The sequence below is a fragment of the Drosophila takahashii genome, chromosome X, assembly GCF_030179915.1.
Source record: "Drosophila takahashii strain IR98-3 E-12201 chromosome X, DtakHiC1v2, whole genome shotgun sequence".
NCBI classification, from domain to species: domain Eukaryota; kingdom Metazoa; phylum Arthropoda; class Insecta; order Diptera; family Drosophilidae; genus Drosophila; species Drosophila takahashii.
In genome coordinates this window covers 4,143,136-4,166,641 of record NC_091683.1, presented here as the reverse complement: position 1 = coordinate 4,166,641, position 23,506 = coordinate 4,143,136, and the positions used below count along the sequence as shown (strand labels likewise).

General features: G+C 42.8%; 3 protein-coding genes across 8 annotated transcripts; all 3 read right to left on the bottom strand.

Moving 5' to 3' along the window:
- Nucleotides 1–332: 332 nt before the first annotated feature.
- Nucleotides 333–15,149, bottom strand: RhoGAPp190 (Rho GTPase-activating protein 190). Of its 6 annotated transcripts, none has more exons than XM_070218534.1 (16): nt 15,055–15,149; nt 11,534–12,826; nt 10,336–11,021; nt 9,338–9,920; nt 9,086–9,264; nt 8,776–9,018; nt 8,651–8,716; nt 8,021–8,146; nt 6,818–6,862; nt 5,462–5,962; nt 4,522–4,773; nt 3,800–3,852; nt 3,344–3,740; nt 3,155–3,286; nt 2,945–3,089; nt 333–2,875 (listed from the first exon to the last, which is right to left on the bottom strand). In XM_070218534.1, exons 2-16 carry the CDS (start codon nt 12,814–12,816, stop codon nt 2,677–2,679), a joined length of 4,890 nt encoding a protein of 1,629 aa, XP_070074635.1. In that variant the 5' UTR covers nt 12,817–12,826; nt 15,055–15,149; the 3' UTR covers nt 333–2,676. The 6 variants fall into 6 exon arrangements, with proteins under 6 accessions (XP_070074635.1, XP_070074631.1, XP_070074632.1 ...); XM_070218530.1 differs by lacking the exon at nt 15,055–15,149 and adding an exon at nt 13,824–13,840; XM_070218531.1 differs by lacking the exon at nt 15,055–15,149 and adding an exon at nt 13,824–13,840 and having other exon boundaries at nt 4,531–4,773.
- Nucleotides 15,150–16,083: 934 nt separating this feature from the next.
- Nucleotides 16,084–17,153, bottom strand: LOC108056674 (fibroleukin-like). Its single transcript, XM_017140555.3, has 2 exons — nt 16,291–17,153; nt 16,084–16,231 (listed from the first exon to the last, which is right to left on the bottom strand). The coding sequence occupies exons 1-2, from the start codon at nt 17,151–17,153 to the stop codon at nt 16,084–16,086; spliced, it is 1,011 nt and encodes a 336-aa protein (XP_016996044.3).
- A 673-nt stretch (nt 17,154–17,826) lies between these two features.
- Nucleotides 17,827–23,183, bottom strand: IntS2 (integrator complex subunit 2). The gene is made up of 3 exons (XM_017140715.3): nt 22,145–23,183; nt 19,592–21,246; nt 17,827–18,799 (listed from the first exon to the last, which is right to left on the bottom strand). The coding sequence occupies exons 1-3, from the start codon at nt 22,958–22,960 to the stop codon at nt 17,941–17,943; spliced, it is 3,330 nt and encodes a 1,109-aa protein (XP_016996204.1). The 5' UTR covers nt 22,961–23,183; the 3' UTR covers nt 17,827–17,940.
- Between the last annotated feature and the right edge of the window lie 323 nt (nt 23,184–23,506).

The window sequence follows — 23,506 nt, the reverse complement described above, 5'->3', positions numbered from 1 at the left end:
GGCAAAAATTAAAAATTTCCAGGTTGAAATGCCAATCGATTGGGAATTAAATAACGAGTTCAACGAGGTATGACATTCCATATTTGGACCATTATTTCCATTATTATGGCCAAAATACTGATATTTAAGGGTGGAAAATATGCATTCGAATTTTCGACGAAAATAACCTTTTTTGTGGTTTTTCGGTCGTAATTTGGACAAATCAAGGCTCACAGCTAAAAGTCCGACTGTTTTGGACAGCTAACAACCTAAACTAATGATTCCCATCATTAGATTCATGTTACCACTTAATTCCTGAGAACCAAACCCCCAGTAAAAAGTCGCTTTCCAAATGCTTCACAAATATTTGGAAAATGCCCACAAATTTATTTTTGTTTTTCTTTGATTTGATTTCGTATTATTTTCTCTCTCGTCTCTTGGTTGAGGCGCCTCCACATCGCTACCAGCCCATTGGATGGAGTCCAGGAGCAACTGACCATCTCTGACCTGGAGGATTTATGTATGGATCCATGGGATCCGTGATCTGGAGAGCGTGGGAGTGAGATTTGGAATTACTGGGCGAGCGGGACGGGGGGAAAGTGGCTGCGTTCCGCGCGGGAAGAGGGGGGGGAAATCGCCCTTTTTGTTAAAAAGGGGGCGTGGCTGCTTGGCATGGGCGTGGCATAAAATTTGCTTTTAAAAATATCATTACACATCACGTCAATTACAATTTTTTTGTTCGTTTTGTTTTGCATTTTTTTGTTCGTTTCGTTTAGACATATTTGCTTGGTTTTTCTTTTTTTCTTTTCAGTTTAGCGTATATAAATAAATGCATACACATATATACGGTAATATATAGACGGTATATATATGTACGTGTACAAATAATGCAATAGACACACATCTATACAAATTATACTATATAATGGTTAAGTTTTTCTTTTCTTTTTCTCTCGTTATTGGTTTTTATCTTTTTTTTTTTGTTTTAATTTTACTTTGAGTGCTTATTTTTCTGCCTTCTGTTTTTTGTTGGCAACAGAAATCGCGTTATTTTTTACTTCCTTTAAGTTTGAGGTCCGTTTCAGACACAAGATACACACAATTACATAATTAAGTTTCGGTTTTATATAAAAAATTAATGCTCAATTACAAGGAATAACACTTAGGCGTATGTTGTCTACAATTTTTTACTTATTTGCCTCTGCCTGTTGTCAAATATTATTATTTTCTGCTGCCTTACCTTTTGTTTATTTCTGAATATCTGATCTGATCCTCGCTTTCTTTTTTGTTTAGTTAAAATATATGCGTACATGGGTAGAAATTGTATAATTTGTTGTTTCGCTAATTTGATACAGTACACACACACATTTTGGTTTTTTTCGTTATCGTTTTCGTTTTTCAGAGAGACAGATAGAGAGAGTATTACATTAAGGATTATATGCCTGGCTAATGCAAATATCAATTAGACAATCAGTGGAGATTCGAGTGTGGGGGGAAATTTGAGTTTTATTTTCTTCGTTTTTCTTGGTTTTTTTTTTCATATTTTTTATGGGAGATTTCCTTTGCCGTTTCGTAGTAATTATCATTTTTTGCTTATATGGTAGCTATATAATTATATAGTGTATATCTAGTTGGATGACAAACATACATATACAGACACACACACTGAGATGCACATTTAGTTTAGCTCGAAAATTAGATTTTGCTCGGTTGTTCTTATGGGTTGTTTTGTTTTTGTTTTTTCGGTTGTCCTTTCTCCCAAAAGCCTCCTCCTCCTCCTCTTCGTCCTCTACTACATACTTTCTCCTATTCTAGACACACAGACATTTAGTGGTATTTAAATATATATTATATATCTAGCATTATCGCTATTGTGTTTATATGGAAATTTGTTTGCTGATCGCGCATTATTTTTAACATACAATTACAATTACATTTATAACATACACAGATACACAGTAAATTTTATTTAACCATCTTCGTACTAGATTTTAGATATCTCCCCATGCCTTCATCTATATCTTGGTTTTTATATTTTTTGTTTTTTATATTTTTTGTGCGTTGTCGTTGGCGCCCCCGCCCCGCCCCTTTGTTCGTTTTGTTGATGGGAGGAGTTTAGATGGAGCTTGGAGTTAGAAGACTTTTTTGGGGGTGGGGTCTGGGGGGCGGCGAGGGGAGGTCTCACTCAATGGATTCAACGACTAAAGGACGCACCACACACAGAGAGAGAATACTTGACGCGTTTACATATATCACGGAAACACAACAAAGCCATCGATACAAAATATATATTGTATATATAAAAAATAAATATACCCTACTTAGCCAAGTTCTGTTCTCACATACGCACACGCACGCACGCACAATCACACAAATCGCACACAATAGACCCAAGTATATATTATATACTATTATAAATATGTATATGCCTGGCTGCTGATCCTCATTTGAATGAATCGATCGATCGATGGGCTGCCTCCTGCTAACCTTCCTTTCCTTCCTTTCTTCCCTCCTTCTTTCCTTCCTATGGCTATTACTCCTTACATCTTGATCACCCAGAAAACACAAAGCACACATGGCACTGGATGGCGCCCACATTCATACACTCGCACATTGAATCTAACTATCTCGTTTTGGCTTCGCGTCCGGCGGTCAAGTGAAAGTCCAAGTGCGCCATGATCTGGCGGGGATCTAGGCCTAGACCATGACAAAAGCATCCTTGCCGCAGAACAGATACGGGAACTGGTCGATCATTGTCTGGACAATGTCCTCCAGATACGGACGCAGCTGCTCGAAGTGGCCCATGTCGGTGAAGTCGATGGGAATGAGTGTGGGCCACCAGCAGATGGCCAGGTTCTTGCTGTCCATGCTATTTAGCTTCGAGTTGTCCGAGACGCTAAGGGTAATAAATATATATATTAGAATCGAATTTGGCAATTATAAATTCAAATTCCCCCCAACTTACTGCACAAAGTGCTGGAATATGTATTTGAGTATGGCAAAGTTGATGGGCGGCAGCTTTTGGAGCAGCGATTTTAAAGCTATCAAGCGGCAACTCCGGTCCGTTTTGACCTCCACATTCAGTTTGGAATTGCCCACGCCACGGGAACCTGCCAAAAAAGGAAGGAAGTTAAATATATAGGATTGATGGGAGTATTTATAGGCTGCTATATACCGGCAATCTCCTCCAGCTCCTTGATGATATCCTTGCTGAACAGCGGCGGCAGGCGCTTGGAGAAAAAGTCCTTGAGTGCCGTGGCCACTGCGTTAACGGGAATGTCCAGCGCATCAATCTCGGTGTTGGTATCTAAACGGGTTTTAAAATATTAGCAATATTCTTATATCCTTAATAATTAATACCTACCATCTTCGAATCGTTGGAATAGCATGTCGACATGCGCCCTGCTGCCGGGCACTCGATAAATGCCCTCGGAATCCAGGCCCTCCTTCTCGATAAATTCCACGCACTTGTTGAGGAAAATGGGGATCTCACCCTGCTCGGAGCTAATCATCAGCTTGCCAAACTGCGCCTCCGCCGATTCAACGAGACCCTTGGAGTTTTGCTTCAGCTTGCGCTTGAGCTTCTTCTCCTGCTCCTTCTCCTTCTCCTGGAGCTTGCGCAACCTGGCCGTCTCCTCCTTGATGCGCCGCTTCTCTAGCTTCTCCAACTTCTCGTATTCCTTCAAGCACTTGGCGCTATATTCGGGTATATTCTCCGCACCGAAGATCCCAGCAGCCGCCAGCTCTGGCACCATGGAATACTGCAATGGATTATGATATGTCAGTTGAGTTCAGAAGTCAAAAGAAATATAGAACTCACCTCAGGCGATTTGTCGCTCTTCATGAAATCGGGAACGCAAGGTTCGGGTTTCTCTGAGGAAATTCAAAGAAAATACAACAAATTAGCAGGGGAATTGTTGGTTCTAATGGACATGTATAATTAGGATACATTTTAGTATTTAAAATTTATAAAGAAAAATTTAATTTTTGCAAGGAATAAGATTCTAAGAAAAAAATAAAATAAAGCTAGCTGTAAACGATACAGCGGCAACCTCAACAGACAAGAAGCCGCTGCACCGTTTACAGCTTTCTCAAATGATGATAAGTAACATTAATATATAGATAATATTTTAAAACATTTATGGAATATTTAACAATTTAGCAAGGGATATCTTTCAATTTAGTTGTATACGATGCAGCGGTAGCATGGAATAATATTAGAAGCAACCTGCAGCCGCTGCAACGTTTACAGCTTTCTCAAACGATAATTACATAAATTATTACATAAATAAATTACATAAAAGTATACATCATAGTTTACAACATTTATAGGATATTTTACAATTTAGAAAGGAAAAAGTTATCTCACAATTTAGTTGTAAACGATGCAGCGGCAACATATTAGAAACAACCTGCAGCCGTTGCACCGTTTACAGCTTTCTCAAAGAACTTGGGGTTACATAAAATTTGGAATAGATACAGATAGATACCGAGAACCCAGGAAAAGTATTACTAAATAAAAACACATAACACGACACATACTTTTCTCACCTGGCCCGCCGCCGCCTCCGCCCCCGCCGCCAACGACCATTCGCTGGTAGTGCAGCGGAATTTCCGGCGGACTCACATATGAGCCGAACGGAGGAACACGCGGCGTCTGCACCGGAATGGCCACCTTCTTCTTCTTCTGCTTCTTGGCGGCCACCGGCTTCTTGCTGTTGGCCTTGTAGTAGGCGTTCTGCTGGCGCACCCGTCGCTCCGTGGAACTGGCACAGCTGTCGGATTCGGTGCAGTCTGAATAGGGAAAAGTGGTAGAAATATATGAGAACGTGGGTTCCCGATCAGGGGCTGGATTATAGATTATAGCGGTGGCGCGGTGTGAAAAGTGGTGCTTGGGGGGACACAGAAGACAATGCTTTCGTCGAGATTCAATGATTTCTTGTCCTACTTCAAAAGGAACTTGATCTTAACATGGCATTTCAAATGTTTTTAGATTTTAAAGAACCATTTAAATAAATATATCTTGTTGTTGACAACACAAGGAAATAAATTCAAGAAAAACAATATAAATGAATGAACAATTATTCACTTAATATGAACTATTTTTGTTATTTTAAGTTAGTTATCATAGTTATCGCTGACTATACCTAGACTTTTTATTAATATCTCTAAAGTTCTAAGGAATTCAAATTAAATACTCATTCAAAGTTCGTCACAAAACAACCGCAAAAAATATATTTTGTATATAACCTAAATATCTCATTCCGTTTATAACTTTAAAACTCTCGATAATATATAATTTCGATCTGTTAACATCAAGTTCTCGTGGGTTTTTTGTCGTTTTTGTTATCTGTGCAGGGTGAGTGATTCGGGTGAGTTAGTGGGCGAGAGAAGAGGGGTTAGTCCTAAAGCGAAAGTGAAATCCCAGTGAAATCAGGTTTTCTTCCTAGTTTCTCAATTTCCTAGTTCCTAGTTCCAATACCTTCGTTTTCGTAGATCTGCTCGTACTCGGCCAGCTCCTCGGAATCCTCATCCTCGCCATCCAACTGGGCGTGATCGTATCGCTTGCCATCCTTGTCGCAGGGCTCCAGATACGAGTCCGCCATGCTGCCACTGCCGCCGGTGCCCAGGCCCAAGCCCAAACCGGTGCTACCGGATCCCGAGCCTGATCCCGATCCCGAACCGGATCCGGTGAAATTCATCTTGGCCACCGCATCGCTGACCAGCTGGAAATTCTTCATATTCAGCTTGCCCGGCTGCTGGGTGGGCAGGGTGAAGGTGGAGGAGCTCATCGCCGGGCAATTGCGACTGGGCGCCTCGCCCACCTTCAGCGTTTGGCTGGGTCCCTTCGGGCGGATCTTGTTCAGATTGGAGTCAATGTGCCGCCGGCCGGTGGTGTAGGCATGTGTCGATCCGCTAAAGTTGTTCCAAATCGAGTTCTTGTTCATGTTGCGCCGCCCGTCGCTTTTATCCTCCAGCCACTCTAAAAAATGTTTAGCCACAGAGAGAAGAGGAGATTCACAATTAGCCCAAACGGAGGAGGAGGAGGTGCCCTTCGGGGGACGACTTCTTCTTCTCAAACAAATAACTGGTATTGCGGAACGGTTTACATCGGTCTGCGCACAACTTCTTAAAACAAATTAGAGCTTTTAAATATTAATTCAGCTTAATTGCGTCATGTTTATGTGGTATTTAATTACTTGTTTTGTATATAAGCTGTTATCTAGCGTCTAAGCTAATTTCATGATGCATATTATTGCTCATAAAAATAGTATATACATATTACTAATTCATTATAAATCAGTTAAATGTGATATATATACAATTTTATTCATTTATTTAATACTTTATATGGAGCAGTAGCCACACATTTTTATTTACGTTTTAGTTGCAATTCAAGTATTTTTTTTAACAGTTTTCTGAAAGCTTTTATTAAGTTTTGTCTAAAATGAGCTATATTTTTGCGCCATTTTAATATATATAAAGTCATTTTTGTAGTTGTAGTTATAAAATAAAGTTTCGCTGAATCCCTCAAATATTAAATATATAATAAATATTATTTATATAAAAAGTTATGTATTTTAAAAGTCAAATAAATCCTAACTCGCTGATTTCCACAAAGTTATGCGTGTGACCAATATGCACCGTACACAAGATACACCGTAAAAAATTAGAGGAGATGCATTGGGCAAGCAGCAAAATAAACTCAGGGGATTCGTGCCGGGGATTTGATTTAATTTGATTTGATTTTCAGGCAGTGCTTCGGTTGCAAGTTCTAACCAATAACCAAAAAGGGCTAAATCTAGTGGCTAAAATGTAAGTGGATCGTGAGATTAACCTGCATCATGGGTGGCCAGTGAATCCTTGGACCCGCTGACATCGGCTGCTTGTCGGGAAACGAGACAAACGAGAGAGCAAACACACGGGATTCATCAGATTTGAAATAGAGTTAAGATCTGCGACGAGGGATTCCACACAGAAAAAAAAAAGCAGAGAGAGCAAAGCAAAAGGAGAACGTGGGGAACAGCAAACGAACGAAAGAACACATCTGTACAATCGATTCCCATCGATCTTGGGCTTTGGATTGGTTTTTTTTTTGCGGGGTTTGCTGGGGTCGTGGGTCGGGGACCATGGATACATGGAATATATACATATACAGCTTTACTGGCAGACAGTACGGGCTCACGAAACTGAAGAGTAAACGGAAAATAACGAAAAAAACACAGCAAAGGAAGGAAAATATAAAAGGGAGGAGTTTTTGGGTAGAAACATTCAGGTGGTGGATCGAATTTGATTGACTGTTTCGGATCATCTGGATAGATCTGGTGAGATATCCTTGCAGAGACTTTTTTTTGTTCCCGAAATAGTTTCCAATACTTAAAAACAATAGTTTTTGACTTAAAGGTATTGTTTTTAAAAGATATTTTCGGAATTCCCTTATATAACCAATTTGGGACTGAAAGATTTTTATAATACATATGGAAATAAATAAGGAATTATTTACACTTTTCATTTGGGTTGTAATTTCACCACTTACTGGTTTTAAAATTTTCAATAGAAATATTTCTCAAATATACTTTCAACAAATTACGTAGCAATTACTTGTATTCAATACTTAAAACCTTCATTACAAAATATTTACACAGTTTTCAACAACAATCCATCATAGTTCGAGTCTATTCGCTTCCCAAGAGATTTTACTTTTCACTCTTTTCTTTAATTTAAGGAATATATTTTTAAAACAATTTAAAAATTGTGGAAAAATTAGGAATAACGTTCTCGTTAAGGATATCGGCCAGCTTTACCCAAAAAATCAAAGGAATCAAAGGCGGGATAGAAAGGGTTTTGGGAGTGAGAAGGTGGTGAAGTTTCGTTGGTGTTTTTCGAGTGATCACAACAAAGAAACCAAGTAAATAAATATAAATAAGTGAAAAGAAAGTAAAAACTCTAAGAGATGAATAACGAGATAGAGAGAGACAGATAGAGAGATAAGAGATATAAACGAGAATATAGGAGAAATATATTCAAATAGTTAGATTACATGTTATTTCTTCCAAACTTGATTCTGAAGCCGAAACGAATTGACTCTTATATGTGCATGTAATGAGCTGATGATCTGGAGGGGCTGGCTCTGGAGGAGTTGTTGGAGGAGGGAATATCTGGAATCCTTATATATTTTCGTTTTGTTTTTTTTTTTTTTTTGATTGAGTATTTTGTTTGTTTGAGAGCAAATAATTTGATTTGCAATAGGCAAAACGACAACAACAAATACACACACAGAGATAAATCGATAAAAAATGGTTAAGGTTAATCGTTAATTAATAATAATCATTATATATAGAGTATTATATATAGATATGGCGCATATAAGTATATGAAGTATATGGTATGGCAATGGTAAATGGAATGGCATGAATCGAGATCATCTCGACTGAATGGGTGAATGAATTAATGGATGGTCTGGATGATGAAAATGGATGAATATTCATACATGGATAAATATATCGTATATGGGTATGTATAATATATATAGTTCATTGGCTATGGAGCACGAATTCTGAATGAGTTTGGTATCTTTTTGTTTTCGGGTTTGGTATTGGTTTAGCTTTTAGGTGGGGCTTTCTTTTTTTGGCTTGGTCGCTTTGGGATCAGTGGCCAGCATGGAACTTACTTTGATGCAGGTGCTTGGGCTTTTCGTTGTCATCGTAGATTTCATCTAATGATATATCTCTTTCTTCTGCAAATCGAAAGCATTATAGCAAGGATTTTTATATTATATCCAATCGATTGGCATACCATTTAATGAGTTGAGAGATCGGGTAGGAGCCATTTCGTAGTTCTCACTGCCGGAACCATCGGTTCCCAGCGTATTGGACAGCATGTAGCTCTCGTGGCGCGGCGGCGGGCGTGGCATCTGGTTAACCGAGTTCTCCAGCGTGCCCTCGCCCGAATCCAAAGTAATTGACTCCTCCACATGCAGGTTCTCCACCTCGTACTTGTTGTCCCAGGCGGTCTTCAGGAATGGATTATAGAACGCAACTACAGGGGAGAGAGAATTAAGTTTAGTTTAAAATATCTTCGATTTAAAACCAAGAGCTTCACTTACACTTGACATACTGATCCGCCGAGAAGGTCATAAAGCTGCCCTTGAAGCGATCGGCCACCGCATTGCCCTCGGTGATCAAAAACTGGCAAATATCGCTGTTGAAAAAGGCATTTACGCCCCCGCTCTCGGTCACCGCGATAATCTGCAATGGAATGTTGGCATTCTGGGCTGCCAGGATGCTAAAAGTATATAGAATAAAAATACAACAATTATTCCAATATTCATTTTAAATTCAAATAGCCCCAGACTCACCTTAGATTCGCCAACGAAGATCGACGCTTGGCGGAGTAAAAGTAAATGTAGCCATGGATTAGCTCATCGCGGTACTGGCTAGTGCCGTGATATGAAGACAGGATAAACTCGACCCGCCGCTTGGCGTCGCCGATGAAGACATCGATTATGATCGAGTGCTCGTTGGCCTTGACCAGCGTCGATTCGGCGACCAGCGGCTGCACAATGTTCTCGATATCGTACTGATCGCCACAGAAGATGCAGCACAGGATCCGCAGATCGGTGTGATTGGAGGGATATGGCTCGTAGCTCTTCATCTCGGTCAGCTTCAGTGACAGGATGACAATGTTGAGTATGTCGTAGACATATTTCTGGTGATTCTGCGTATGATCGATGAAGTCGCAGTGCAGCATCTCCGACAGTCGCATGCCCTCGTTGCGCAAGTACTCCACCTCGTTCTCCTTGAGATCCTGCGGCTGGTAGACGAGCACGATGGGCAGGTTCTCGAACTTATCCTCCAGCTCCAAGTTGCAGAGCAGCGTGCGCTCCAAGTTATCCTTGAGCGTCTCAAAGGATTGCTGGTTGGAGTACACGCAAATGAGACCTGAAAAATAATAAATTGAATAAGAATTAGCAATGAAAAGATTTGAACATTTCTTAAAATAATACATTTGTACATTATACATTTTTTTACAGATTTACAGATACTAATATTATTGCCAAAGAACAGGTACTATACGTTTTATAGCCATTAAGTTGGCTGATTAATGTAAAATTATATGAGTTACACTAAAAAAAAGAACAGGTATTTAATTCTCCTAAGAACAATCATCAATCAGAGATTAGTAATTTCACAATTGAAAAGCTGTGAGTAAGCCAAATGATATCATTTGTCGGCAATATAGACAATATCGTTAGTCTGTTAATTAGCTAAATACTATATGTTGGTAGCATAGTGAGCAACAAGGCAATTAAGTGCAATTATTACTCATTCCATAAGGTGCAAAATCCAAACCTACCACTCGAATAGACATCGATGGCCTTGAAGGCCTCCATGTCGCCGTTGGCGATTCGGTAGTTGAGATAATACGTCTGGTTCTCGTAGATGTACTCGCCCTTGCTCCCGGTGCAGATGCGTATGTCGTTGAGCAGATCGCTGGCCAGATGCTCGGAGCCAACGATCAGCAGATTGAGCGTGCGATCGCTGCCGCTGCCCGATGTCTTCCAACCGCCGACGTTGCTGGGCGTCTTGTGATTGCTGGCCGACTTGTCGGACAGCACCTCCTCGATCAGGCTATCGACACAGTTGTAGAAAAAGGGGCAGTGATCCCGGATGGGGCAGTGGATGAAGCGCAAATGCTGGACGAGCATCAGCCGCCGCTCCTGGTCCAAACGATCCAACATCTTGTAGCGCGAATCCTCCTGTATGACATCCGTGATCTGGCGGACATCCTCCTGCGTGATATTGTCCACGTTCTTGAACTGCAGAAAGTACTGGGCATGCTCCAGCAGTAGCTCCACAAAGTTCTGCTTGCTCTTCTCGATGATGTCGTCCTGGTGGATGTCGTAGATCTGCTGGCAGTCGTGCTCCGACAGAGCCTCGAAGCATTCGCGGCCCATGAAAAGGACTCGCACCTCGGACAATTGCTTGCCGGGCGTCACAAAGCCGGACTCCTCGAGCAGCATCTTGAATTGCTGCTTCCATCTGTTGGTGGGGAAAACGAAAGAGGTTTTATAATGGCTTAAACAAGGCAATACAAAGACTAATAAAGTTGTACAATAACTCCTTATTATTCAGAACACTTAAGTGCAATCAATCCAGAGTCTGGATAGCTGAGAGTCTAGTTTGCGTGGAAACGGACATACGAACAGACGGTCATACGGACATTCGTACATATGAACAGACAGTCATACGGACAGAAGGTCATACGTACATACGGACATTCGTACATATGAACAGACAGTCATACGGACAGAAGGACATACGTACATACGGACAGACGGTCATGCGGACAGAAGGACATACGGACATTCGTACATATGAACAGACATTCATACGGACATACGGACAGACAGTCATACGGACAAAAGGACATACGTACATACGGACAGACGGACATACGGACAGACGGACATACGAACAGACAGTCATACGGACAGACAGTCTTACGGCCTTGTGGCCATACGAACAGATTCTAAATTCCAGACTCGACTCACCCAATCTTCTTCTTGTCCTGCTGCACCGAATTCAAGTAATTACGGAAGACTGTCTCCGCCTCGGAGGTCTCGAGCACATCGAACGGAATGCGTGCCTCGTCCTCCGCCTCGTCCATGTCCACCAGCTCCGTCCACGAGGCCTGCGGGCACTCGAAGAAGTACTGCTCGAATTCGATGTGATTCTGCAGATAATTCCTGGCGCACTCCCACGCATCATCGTCGCTGATATTCAAAGCCCCGATATCCGGCAGCAGGTATTCCAGGGCCAAAGCGAACTTGTCCAAATACTGATGCAGCTTCTTGTTGAGATGATCGTCGCGCAGCTTCTTCATATGCCGCCGAAAGAGCTTCTGGCCTGCCTCGTGGCCAAAGATGTTGAGGAACTCGTTCCATTCGCGATACTGCGACAGCATCTTGGAGCCCTGCGACCACAGCACATGATAGTCGGTGATCTGGTTGCGAATGAGTCGCGTAACCGCCTCGGAACGCGTGTCCAGTAGCTCCTTGCGCGACTTGGCCGACTCCTGGTACGAGATGATCTTGACCCGGTTCTTAACCTTGTCGATCATCTGGGCGAGCAGGAGGAAGGCCAAATCGATGTTGATGCTCTCGTGGGCCGATGTCTCGATCAGCTGAACGGTGCTCTTGTAGTCCTTGCGCTGGCTAATCTTCTCCGCCTCGCGTACGTACAGCTCGTAGGCGTCGTCGTTCTTCGTGGTCACCAGCACCAGCGGCTTCTTGTTCTTCAATATGGTGGCTATGACGTTCTGCACAAATTCCACCTGCTTCTCCACACTGCGATTGGGCACGGGACTCACATCGAAGACGACGACAAAGCCATCGATACTCAGCCGGCCATCGGGCATCACCTTCTGTTCGTACTCCTTCTCGATGCCCAACTGATTCTTGCATATATACATTAGTTTCTCCGCCGAAAAGACCTTGGTGGCTGTGCAACGCTTGGAGTACGGATCCATCTTGCCCACCTTAAAGGCCTGGAAGGTGGAGTCGTCCATGAATTCGGTCTGCTCGATGATATTGAACTGATACTCGACGCCCTCCTCCGTCGTCTTGCGAACATCGCCCCAGTAGAGAAAGTGGTCGTTGTTCACGATCCGGCCACTGAAGTCGCTCTGGCTGAGCACTGATATGTGATCGATGAAGTAGTCGTCGGCCATTGGGCGCATGAATCTGTTGCACAGGCATGACTTGCCCACGCCCACCTGGCCGCGGTCCTTTTCGGTCCCGGATAGTCCAATGACCGAGATGTTAAACTGACGCATCTTGACGTACCTGTGCGATATGATACGATATTATTATAATATTATATAAACAGAACTACGGATTAAGGCTGTAAGCAAGTGTAGCCAAATTGTGAGAGACACAAGTTATTAGGAGAACGGTTTTTCCAGGTCTTTTTGGTCATAAACCTTATCATATCGATAAGGTGGTGCGATACCACCGACTCTATTTTCAAACCTGCCTATGGAAATTTATCATACAGCGTAACCAAGCTTATCAAAGTGTCACACAATGTTGTAACCTTGGAAAAGTACATATATCCATCACAAATTGATTTATATAAGACGATATCATATACATTTTTAAGGATTAAGGGATAGATTAATTGATAAGATTAAAGTAACGATCTTTTAGTATAGATCACTAATAGTTTCTTCTTGGGTCTATCGATAAGAAAGGATATCTTTGTGTTTTAAGGACACGCTACTTTCTTATTTATTTCCGATTATTATATTTCCGATTCGGACACTTTCTTATAGGAACTTTAGATATATATCATATACGATATGATCTCATAAGAGAACCTTTACTTTTATCACTGTTTTTAATGCGTTTACGCTAACAGATAACAGCTTGTTTTCAAGGATCTCTTGAGGTTGCTCTGGATTTCTGGCCACTTTTTCACGGCAACTGATGACGATTATCCAAGATAACCTTGTGCAAGATTCAAGTTGGAGAGTTGCCCCGTCCCGCATCGCAGGACCTTCACATTTTCGCACACTTTTCGCCAGTCTAGGACTTTGTCGTGGGTTTCCTTGGGCTACAACTACGCAGTTACGGATACATCCACGGATTGGGGGTCCAAAAACAAGAGAGCGAACGAGAGCGAGAGATTGGCTGCTGCGGTGTGACAAAAAAAAAAAAAAAATGAAAGAAAGGAAAAACCGAATTTTCCTATGCCGGCGCTAGGTGGAAAAATCAATCCATGCGATTTTTGGCCATACAGTTTTCCACGATTTTTTTGACTTCACAACGCTCGCGGTTTTACCTGGTTTTCGTATTTCTATTTATGTGGCTAGTTTTTATACAACATTTTCGGCAAGTAGGGAAAGTCAGTCTGCAACAAATCCTTTTTCCGTCCTGACTGCGGCGGCTGCTCTGCCGCAGCGCTGCCTTCAGTGCTGCTGCCGCTGCAAACGAAACGGCGCAGCTCTCTCCGCAAAGCTGGAACGCTCCAAAGAGAGAGAGAGAGAGTGGAAAGCCAGAGCGGGAGAGCGCGTGGGTGGATGCGATTGTGGCGTTTGTTGTTGCTCTGGCCAGTGCACTCCAATTTGTTGCTGTTATCCTCGAGTGGGAGTGCAATTGTGGCTGCCTCACAGCCTCAATGGGAGTGGAAATGGAAATAATAAATTCCCCACTGGGCTTTAATTGAGTTTTTCCGGCGCACACACACACACAGATATGCAAGTGCAGTTCGAGCAGCGCAGAAGCGAAATTGGAGCTGCAACAGATTTCCTGTACATTCCCCGGGCTGCACAACAGCAACAACAACAATGGCAGAGAGAGAGAGAGAACGATCCAGTGATAACAACAACAAAGGCTATTGTTTATTGGAAGGACAAGACACGAAGGAAGCGAAAGAGAAAGGAGGGAGAGGGAGTGGGAGAGAGAGTACTGCAAGTGCATGTGCAACGGTACAATTACCAACACAAACGGGCGGGGCGGAAGCGGGAGCGGGAGAGAGAGAGACACCGTACAATTTTTGGAAAACTGAAATTCAGATTTTTGTTGCAGAAACAGAAACAGAAAAGAAAAACACTGTTGCCGCATCCGTCTAGCCATCCCGCTCTGGCGCGCACACTCCCAGCATCGCGGCATCTCGCTCTCAGTGCGAGCGTGTGTTTGTGTGTGTGGACAATTACCTGCAGCTGCGCACAAAGAATTCAAGTTTAATCTTCTTAGAGCCCGTCTTTCCTCCTGGCTTTTCCAGCAGTAGTCACTTGACAAAATAGCAAACAATTGTAGTTGCTTTAATTAATTTTTCCCACCGCGAAACTCTCACTTACGCACACACACACACACTGGACACACACCACACAGATGAACGGCGAAAGGAAGAGGGGGGGCGGGGAGAGAGCGAGAGAGCAGCGCGTACACAACGTATACAAAAGAAGACAATTACGAATCAGCATCGTAAACTGTGGAAAAGTAGGCGAAAATGTCCCGATTCAGGACCAAAAGCGACAAACTCAATGACGGCCGACTCGCACGCTACTCACAATTATTGCACTTGCACTCCAATGCGGGGGTTCGAATTTACAATTTTAGTACGAGTAATTCACATCACATTACTGACACAACAACAAAAATTAGAGCTGGGACAAAGTCGATGATTGCTTGTTGCAACGAGGCGGAGGTGGGTGTACTCGCTAAGCGAGGGGCCTGACACGGCTAAGCGAGGGCTTGTAACGAATAACGGTTAATGGTATTTAAAAATCCGCGAACAAAAATGTTTTTAAATTTATTTGAATATTTCTCAACTTTCGCCCTTAATTGGAAAATCTAAAGTCTGATTCCGGTTGATTAAAGAGATCACTATTTGTACTGTAATCTGTATTTTCCATAAAAAACAAGAAAGGAAGCTACCTTCGGCCAGCCGAAGCTTATATACCCTTGTAGATAAAAGAATACTCACTCGGTGCAGTTCCAGGGATTCCAGATTCAGCGTTTCGATTTATTTCAATTTTGTTTTTAAGTAGTCAAGAATCAAAACGCCTACTTCCTACAAAGTTACAATGAATTTTCTTATATTTGATTGGGAGCCTTAAGATATAGTGGTCCGATCCGGCTGGCTCCGACATATGTACTACCTGCAATAGAAAGAAGACCTTCGGGAAAGTTTCATCGCGATAGCTTTAAAACTGAGAGACTAGTTCGCATAGAAACGGACAGACGGACAGACGGACAGACGGACAGACGGACAGACGGACATGGCTAGATAGACTCGGCTATTGGTGCTGATCAAGAATATATATACTTTATGTGGTCGGAAACGTCTCCTTCACTGCGTTGCAAACATCTGACTGAAATTATAATACCCTCTACAAGGGTATAAAAACTAACATCGTATATCTTGTAGTCAATTTTTATTCAAATTGATCTTTATACATCAAGCATTACTAATTGACTTACTTGTGTTCTCGTTAAAAAAAACATTTTAATCAAATCAAATTATTATTTAATTTATTATTTAAATTGATCTTCTTACATAATGCATTAAAATATAATATTGTTAATTTAATGTTGGCTCAAACTTCAGTTTTTAACGTTTTAGGCCTTATCATCATTTCGACAAAGGTGAGCGAGTAGGTGTAATTGCTGTTATGCCAGGAACCCCAAGTAATTCCATCGTTATGTTCAGAGTAACCTTCTTTATGGTACTTTGCATTAAGCTTGCTGTAATTTCAAGTGCTTAAATTAATATGGTTGAATGGTTATTATTTGAATATGTTCACCTCCGAGCACAGGACGTGTACCACCAACCACCCCACTCCTTGGTAGCGCAATTCCGTTTAGATTCATCATTATCCCTGTCATGTGTGGTGAACTTTTTCTCGTTATGATCTTTGAGAGAGTCACCGGCTGTACCATTATATATCCCCAGCGATTCGAGTTCATACAATTCTTCTTCACTTCCAATCTTGAAGTCATCATAATGGGCATAGCTAGTGGATCCATTTACCATGCCAAGTTCAATGCGCAGTTCGTGTGGTTGTGCCTGAGTCATAATGTGCAATCTCTCGAGTCCGATGAAAAATTCTCCTTCTATATTGCCGAAGCCGTCTTTGTAATCCTTCCAGGTTCGATCGAAATTCTCGGAGCCGTCGAAACGTTTTTGTATTGTTAGCCAACCCGTTGAATTGCACGGAGCTTCGAATGCATGTATATCTCCTACTGTAATATTGTAAATGCCATTTGGTCCTTCGACGGGACAACTGGATCTGGGTTGGCACTTGAAAAGATCATCTTTGAGTTCCGATATTTGGTTACTAAGTTTTTTAGTTATATCATTGATCTGGGTTTCTTTGTTTTGTATTTCATTCCTAGCTATTTCTAAATTTCTCTGCAAATTACCAATACTTGTGCTCATAAAACTAACTTTCTCATCTGTATTTTTGAGTAGTTGAGTAATGTTTTTGATTTGGTTTTTCAGTTCTTCATTTTGATCACGGATTTGATTATCTTGATTCGCCGTTGGTTGGTGATTAATATTCATAACTACCACATTTTTTATTTCGAAGTTATCTGGATTTGCACCGATAATGGATAGCTCGTTGATAAGGAAAACCGACAGGAGAAACGCCAAGCGCGATATCATTGTGTTCTAAGCTAAGACGCCTCTGAACTAAAACTAAACTCAGCACTCGGAAAGACCTCCAAAAATCTGAAGACTATCTATGTCTGGTCGAATACAAGCTGCTTTCCATGTATGGGATAACCTTTCTGATCCCTAAAGAACGGAGTGCAATAAAATAAAACAAATCCAAGATTAGGCTGCCCATCGCCTAACAAAAAATGTATGTACATTAGGGTGGACTTTTTTAAGGTCGATTGAGCTCAGCATCTGAAATGGTAGGTTTCTGTGTCCAATAAATGTATCCGAAAACGAAAAAAATATATTTTAACGTTTAGGCCGTGCGCAACGGTCCCAAAGTTTCAGTAAAATAACTTGTACGAATCGTAATATTTTTCATTCAAGTAGAAGTTTATTTCATGCCCATTAACAGATGGACGTAGCCTAGCCTGTAGAGCTTCTGACTCCGAACAAAAAGGACCGAGTTCGATCCCCGAACCACCATGTCTTTTTTTTATATTATTTTATAATTTTGATGATTCACTGTAACTTTTGCGTTTTACTATATCTTTCTTTTATGGATTAAGGATACAAAAAGGCAATATATGAAGGGGTGAGAGCATTGCCTTAAAAATGTCACACAAAAAAAGTCCACCCTAATGTACATAGTTATATTTCATATATAAATGTAAAGAAAATTCATTCCTAATTATTCCACCATTGCAGTGGTTAAATGTTTATTCCGGTCATTGGTCGTTATTATCAATTTTACAAGCACTATTATAATCACTTACGACTCGATCGAATCCAACTAATACAGTTCCGACTTCTGCATGACGGCGGTGACCAGCGCCTTGAAGGCGTCCTCGATCATGATGATGTGCAGCTGGGCATCGCGGTAGGAGCACAGCTTTGCGCTCTCGGTCAGCGGCATCTGCATGGTGGTCACGCCCAGCGACGACTGTGAGTGCAGGCTACGGCCGGTGGTCATCAGGATGTTGACGCAATCGTCAGCCAAAATGGGAAACGTTTCCACAAATCGCACCATCGCCGGCAGCACGTTCCGCAGGAACTTGCACTTGGCCGAGGCGGTGAGCAGGGACAACGTCGTCTGGATGACGTTCAGGCAGAACTTCGAGACGCCCAGACTCTTGGGTATCGAATAGTTGAGCACCAGATGCGAGGTTAGCTCAATGGTGAAGATCTGCTTGTCCATTTCGGTCACGTTGAGAAATTCGTGAACGAAATCAATGCAAATATGCATCGACGGCACGCTGGCCACAATCATGGGGATCACGGACTTGGGATACGTTTGGAAATGCACCAGCTTGGCCAGCGAGGGCTCCGAGATGAACGCCTGATGGACATAGGTCCCAATGATGCCCTGTATCTCGCGCAGCTCCAGATGCGACACCCGATCCGACGCCTTGCTGGCCATATACTCGAGCACCTCGAGCAGAATGTGCACGGCGGCGCTCTCCTGCGAGGCAATCAGCGTCGTCTTCAGCTCCTCCCGATCCGCGTCCGTCTGCACCAGGCCGTTCTTGTCCAGCACCTGTTTCTGCTGCATGTGCACATTGAGGTAGGTCTTCGAGGCGGCCAGGCTGCCTTTGAGGATGCGCAGCAGGATCATCAGCAGATACGGCGAGCAGAAGACGTAGCGAGGGCAGCTTTTGTAATAGAAATATATATTAAATATATATTAATTGTTAATTGTATTAAATTGTATTAAATGTTAGATGCAAGTGTAAAACTCTAATATAAGTAGGGACCTACATATTTTCATTATTATTAATCAGGGTTCGGTATTTAACACACATGTTAAAAACATGAAAAATTGTATTTTATAGTGTGAGCAAAATAGTTGACATTTGTGTCAAATACAAAAGTGTTAAAATGTCAAAAATAATTGTTAACACACAGAGCTCATTTGTGCTTTTACTAAATGTGTTTTTAGCACGACGTGTTTTTTACACACTGTGTTTTTAACACAAATGAAAATTACATTTTACTGACATTAACGAGTCGAAGGGAAAATGAAAAACCAATATGGGGCATGATATCTTATATGTTAGTTTTAACCATTTCAAAGCATATATGAATTCTTATACTCTGGAAAATAGTGCATTTTAAAATTTTTTAATGTCAAAAACTCATTGTGTTAAAAACACGCTGTGTAATTAACGTGTGTTATTAACACGTCGTGTAAATAACACAAATGACATGTGTGTGTTATTTATGTTTCTAACATATGTAGGATACAATTTTTTACACAAAAGTCAATAACTATTTTTGAACTTAACACTTTGAAATTTAACATGTTAATAACACAAGTTTTTTGCAGTGTGTTCTTAATATTGTTTATGTGACTAGTGCATTAATTTACAAGGAAATCCTTGTAGCACCAGGAAATAAGAAAGAAATAAATAAATAAAAAGGAAAAATGCCGATGGAGCACCCACCTCAACACCTCCATGGGCTCCAGCAGGCTCTCGTTGGCGAAGGTCCGCCGGTTAATGGAGTCCGAACTGTTGGTAATCGCCCGCAGCGACATAATCCACAGGGTGGTGGGCAGCACGGCGTTCAGGCGCAGCCAGATTTCATTGTACAGATCCTTGATATACCGCGGCACCGTTTTGGCAAACACCACCGGCAGATGCTGCACCAGCTGCTGCCCGTACTGCGCCTGCCGCTCCGGCGGCATCTGGAGCAGCTGCTTGAACACTCGGATGGCCAGATGCGGCTTCGTCTGGATGGCGGCCAGTGCCCGATCCAGCTGCTCCGGCCGCAGCTCTCGCTTGCTGTCCACCAGCTCGATAATGGCGGCACTGCCCTGGTTGCCCAAATTATGCTCCTCCAGCCAGTCGTCCACCATGCTGAGATGCGGATAGTTGGAGATAATCAAACGCAGCAGCGGATGGAAGAGCGAGAGATAGTCGTGGTGATAGTGGTGAGCCTTCTGTAGCAAATACTTCAGCGGCAGACCGCCCAGGAAGTTGTTCGAGTACTCCTTCTGCTTGCGCCCCCCAAGCGCCGTGAGGTTCATCAGCCGCGTGTCCTCGTAGAGCATCAAATAGTAGATCATCAGCAGCTGGGCGGTCAGCGGACAGGTCACCTCGATCTGCGCCAGCTCCTCGCTGCTCCGCTCCGCCATCTGCGGCAGTTCCTCGGCGAAGAAAGTGAGCTTCGAGGTGCGAAAAACATGCAGAATTTCGGCCTCGGTGAAGGGTCGATGCATATGATCGATATTCACCTTGCCCGTGGGATTCGGTATGATCAGCGTGTTGACAAACACCTCCACCAACGCAGGCATCACCGGATGCACTGGCCTCACCGAGCTGCATATCTGCTTGAAGATCCACGACTTGATCGGCACCTTGTGCTTGAGAAACGTTCGCGACTTGAGCAGCTGATGGATGCAGTGCACCGGCAGGTAGCCCGGTATGGTGCCATTTAAATTCGGCGTCACGGGAACTCGAACTGCATGCAATGCCACCACCTGTTCGGTGAACAAATCCTGCGTGAAGAGCTGCTTGATCCGATTCGTGCTATTTGGCCGGATGGGTATTTTCATGGCCAGCGTCGAGCAGACCATCTCGCTGATGGCCGAGATCTGATTGCTGTGAAAGTGAATGGCCAGCAGGAGGAGCATCTCGCCCAGCGAGGTGCTCGTGCCGGAGCGCTTGCAGAAGAAGGCATCCTCGCGAATGAGCCACTGCAGCCATTCGACGGCCTTGTTCTCCAGCGGAATGGTGGACACCAGCGAGGGGCAGGCGATGAGCATGCACAGCGCTAGCGTTACGAATCTCACGCCCGAGGGCGTCGCCTGTGGACAACTGGTGACCAGCTGGGACAGCGCGTTGATCTCGTCGTCGTTGAACTTGAGGCCACCGATGCCGCGAAGGGCGCAGTACAGACGCAGCAGCACCGCTCCCTGGAGATTGAAGTCGCGCAGCTCCGAGGCATTCGTCGTCGTCTGGATCACCTTCTGCAGCAGCTCCACGCGCACCAGATTCAGGGCATCACCCTTGCGCTTCTGGCTGGAGCGGATGTAGACGGCGAACCAGGAGCGCAGATTCTGGTCATTGCCCAGCAGCAGACCCGTGAGGAAGGCGATCTAAAGGGGGGTAAGGGGAAGCTTGTTGTTATCTCATTATAATATAAAGATTGTATATACATTGTCGTAGGTCAAAGCGAAATAGAAGGAGATAGCTGTATCGCTATTCTCGTTCGTTCATTCTATTAAAAGTGCCTAACTATCATGCAATCATGTTAATAACTAATAACTATAAAGAACTCCAATGAATAAACTATGCTGATCAATAGCTTTCTTTAAATATTTCAATAAAAAACCTAATTTAAATAGAAATTGAAAATATATATAAGAAGTTTTATAATATATCTTTAAAAATTAAGCAGAGATATTTATAAAATGTACTAGATAAACTAAATAATCATCATAATTTCTATGTCATTTTAAGGCAGTTTGGAAACCATTTATGGTAATAAATTATATCTACAGATCTTGAGATGAGTTTAAAAAACCTTATCATGTTACAACTATGAACTATAGAAAACTGAAATAAATAAACTATGGTGTTCAACATTCAAAAATTCTTTCAATAGCTTACTTTAAATATTTATAAGAAACCTAATTATAGTTATCTAAAAGTTACTAAAAGATCTATAAAAATATGATAAGTATAAAGAAGGATTACTCTTGAATATTCAAGTTTTATGATAGATCTTCAAGAATTAAGCAGAGATATTAATAAAATATATAAATATTACTTATTTACTAGATAAACTAAATATTCATCACATTTTCAACATTTTTCAGGAGCAGTTTGGAAAGTAATAGTGATAAATATAATTGAAAAAACCTTCTGGTACAATTACAACTATCATATCTATTTTACTTAATCACACAAATGATATCTGAAGACTATAATCTATATATATAGATCTTACAACCTTGCCCTCCAAAACCTCCTGGCTAACATTACCCTACTCACCAGATCCTCGGGATGCTTGAGCGTGAGCTTGAGCATGAACGACGGCACCTTGAGCATGTCCACGCACATGGACCGATTGGCCAGCGCCTGGGAGGGATTCATTTCGCTGAGGCCCATGAGCAGCATCAGCCGGTGCTTGCCATCGCTGCCGTCCTCGTCACAGTTGGCGATCACATGGGAAACCACATCGCGATAGCAGTCCGGAAAGTTGGCCACCAAAGCGCAGATGATCCGATGGCCGTTGGGCACATGGACGAGGGCATCGGTTAGCTCCAGGATGTTCAGCAGCGAGGGCAGCTCGGCCAAGGCGATGCAGAGGATGTCCACCACCTCCTCCAAATAAATGCCATCGTCGAGCATTTCCGAGTGGGCGGCCGGCTTCTGCTCGGAGACCTGCTGCTGCAGATTGAAGATCTCCGAGAGCACCACGCGCACCTTGCGCGCCACATCCGCCCGCTCGAAACCCAAAGCGATGCCCGATTGGAGTCCATACTCATGTTGCTGCCCCTCGAAGAAGGCCGACTTCTGGCGCGCCTGCAGCTCCTTCTTTAGCTCGTTCTCCAGCTCATGGTAGTTGACCTGCAGGTAGGAGACTATGCTATTCACCACCTCGATGCCAATGAGCACGGCGAGGATCTGCTTGCGCGACTCCATCGACGACTCCGTGTTGTCCAGCGGCGAGAGCAGGCTCATCCGCACCAGCGACGGCAGCACCGGCCGGATCTCCGCCTCCGGGTAGCTGGCCAGCAGGGTGATGTCCAGGTTCTGCATGGCGCAGAAGACGCGCGGCGACACATCGTACATCTTCACCGGCATCTTGGGATGGTCGTCCGCGTTCCAACTTGTTGCTCCCGGCTAAAGGCTTGGTTTTCCCGCTCTTTTGGCCTCGCCGGCGGCTTTTCCCTGCTCAAAAGCCCGGCACCGGGGTATGGGTTAATCTCGGCGAGCGTTGGATACACCAGGGAATGCCCAAGAATCCGCGAATCCACCGCATCCAAAAGAAAACAACACTCGTCTCCTGCGAGGGAGATGGTATATATTTGGTATATTGCTGAAAATACCAAAAACATGTTGTATCGGCCCATCGATAGCACTAGCTAACAAAATATTCAGTCCGATAGTAAGTAGCTAGAAAATGTAATCTGGGTATTCCCTGTGAATTGCGGAATTGTTGAATTTTTAGTCAGTTAATATATTTTGTTAATATATTTTCTCATATTTCAAACTCAACTTACAATTGAAAAGCCTTGAAGCTGTTTCAAAATGTTGTTGAATCGTTGAATCTATTTTACTAAAATTTAATATTTTACTATCATTAGTTTACATTATTTGCTTTAAAATCAAATAAAAAAGTCTATTAGT

Coding starts and splice junctions, on each gene's coding strand:
- IntS2 (XM_017140715.3), bottom strand. CDS start 22,960: ATGCCGGTGAAGATGTACGATGTGTCGCCGCGCGTCTTCTGCGCCATG. Junction 21,247..22,144: donor TCAAGCATCCCGAGGATCTG/GTGAGTAGGGTA, acceptor ACCCCCCTTTAG/ATCGCCTTCCTCACGGGTCT. Junction 18,800..19,591: donor GAGCCCATGGAGGTGTTGAG/GTGGGTGCTCCA, acceptor CTATTACAAAAG/CTGCCCTCGCTACGTCTTCT.
- LOC108056674 (XM_017140555.3), bottom strand. CDS start 17,153: ATGATATCGCGCTTGGCGTTTCTCCTGTCGGTTTTCCTTATCAACGAG. Junction 16,232..16,290: donor TACACGTCCTGTGCTCGGAG/GTGAACATATTC, acceptor TTGAAATTACAG/CAAGCTTAATGCAAAGTACC.
- RhoGAPp190 (XM_070218534.1), bottom strand. CDS start 12,816: ATGCGTCAGTTTAACATCTCGGTCATTGGACTATCCGGGACCGAAAAG. Junction 3,090..3,154: donor GGAGCTGGAGGAGATTGCCG/GTATATAGCAGC, acceptor CTTTTTTGGCAG/GTTCCCGTGGCGTGGGCAAT. Junction 2,876..2,944: donor ATATTCCAGCACTTTGTGCA/GTAAGTTGGGGG, acceptor TATTACCCTTAG/CGTCTCGGACAACTCGAAGC.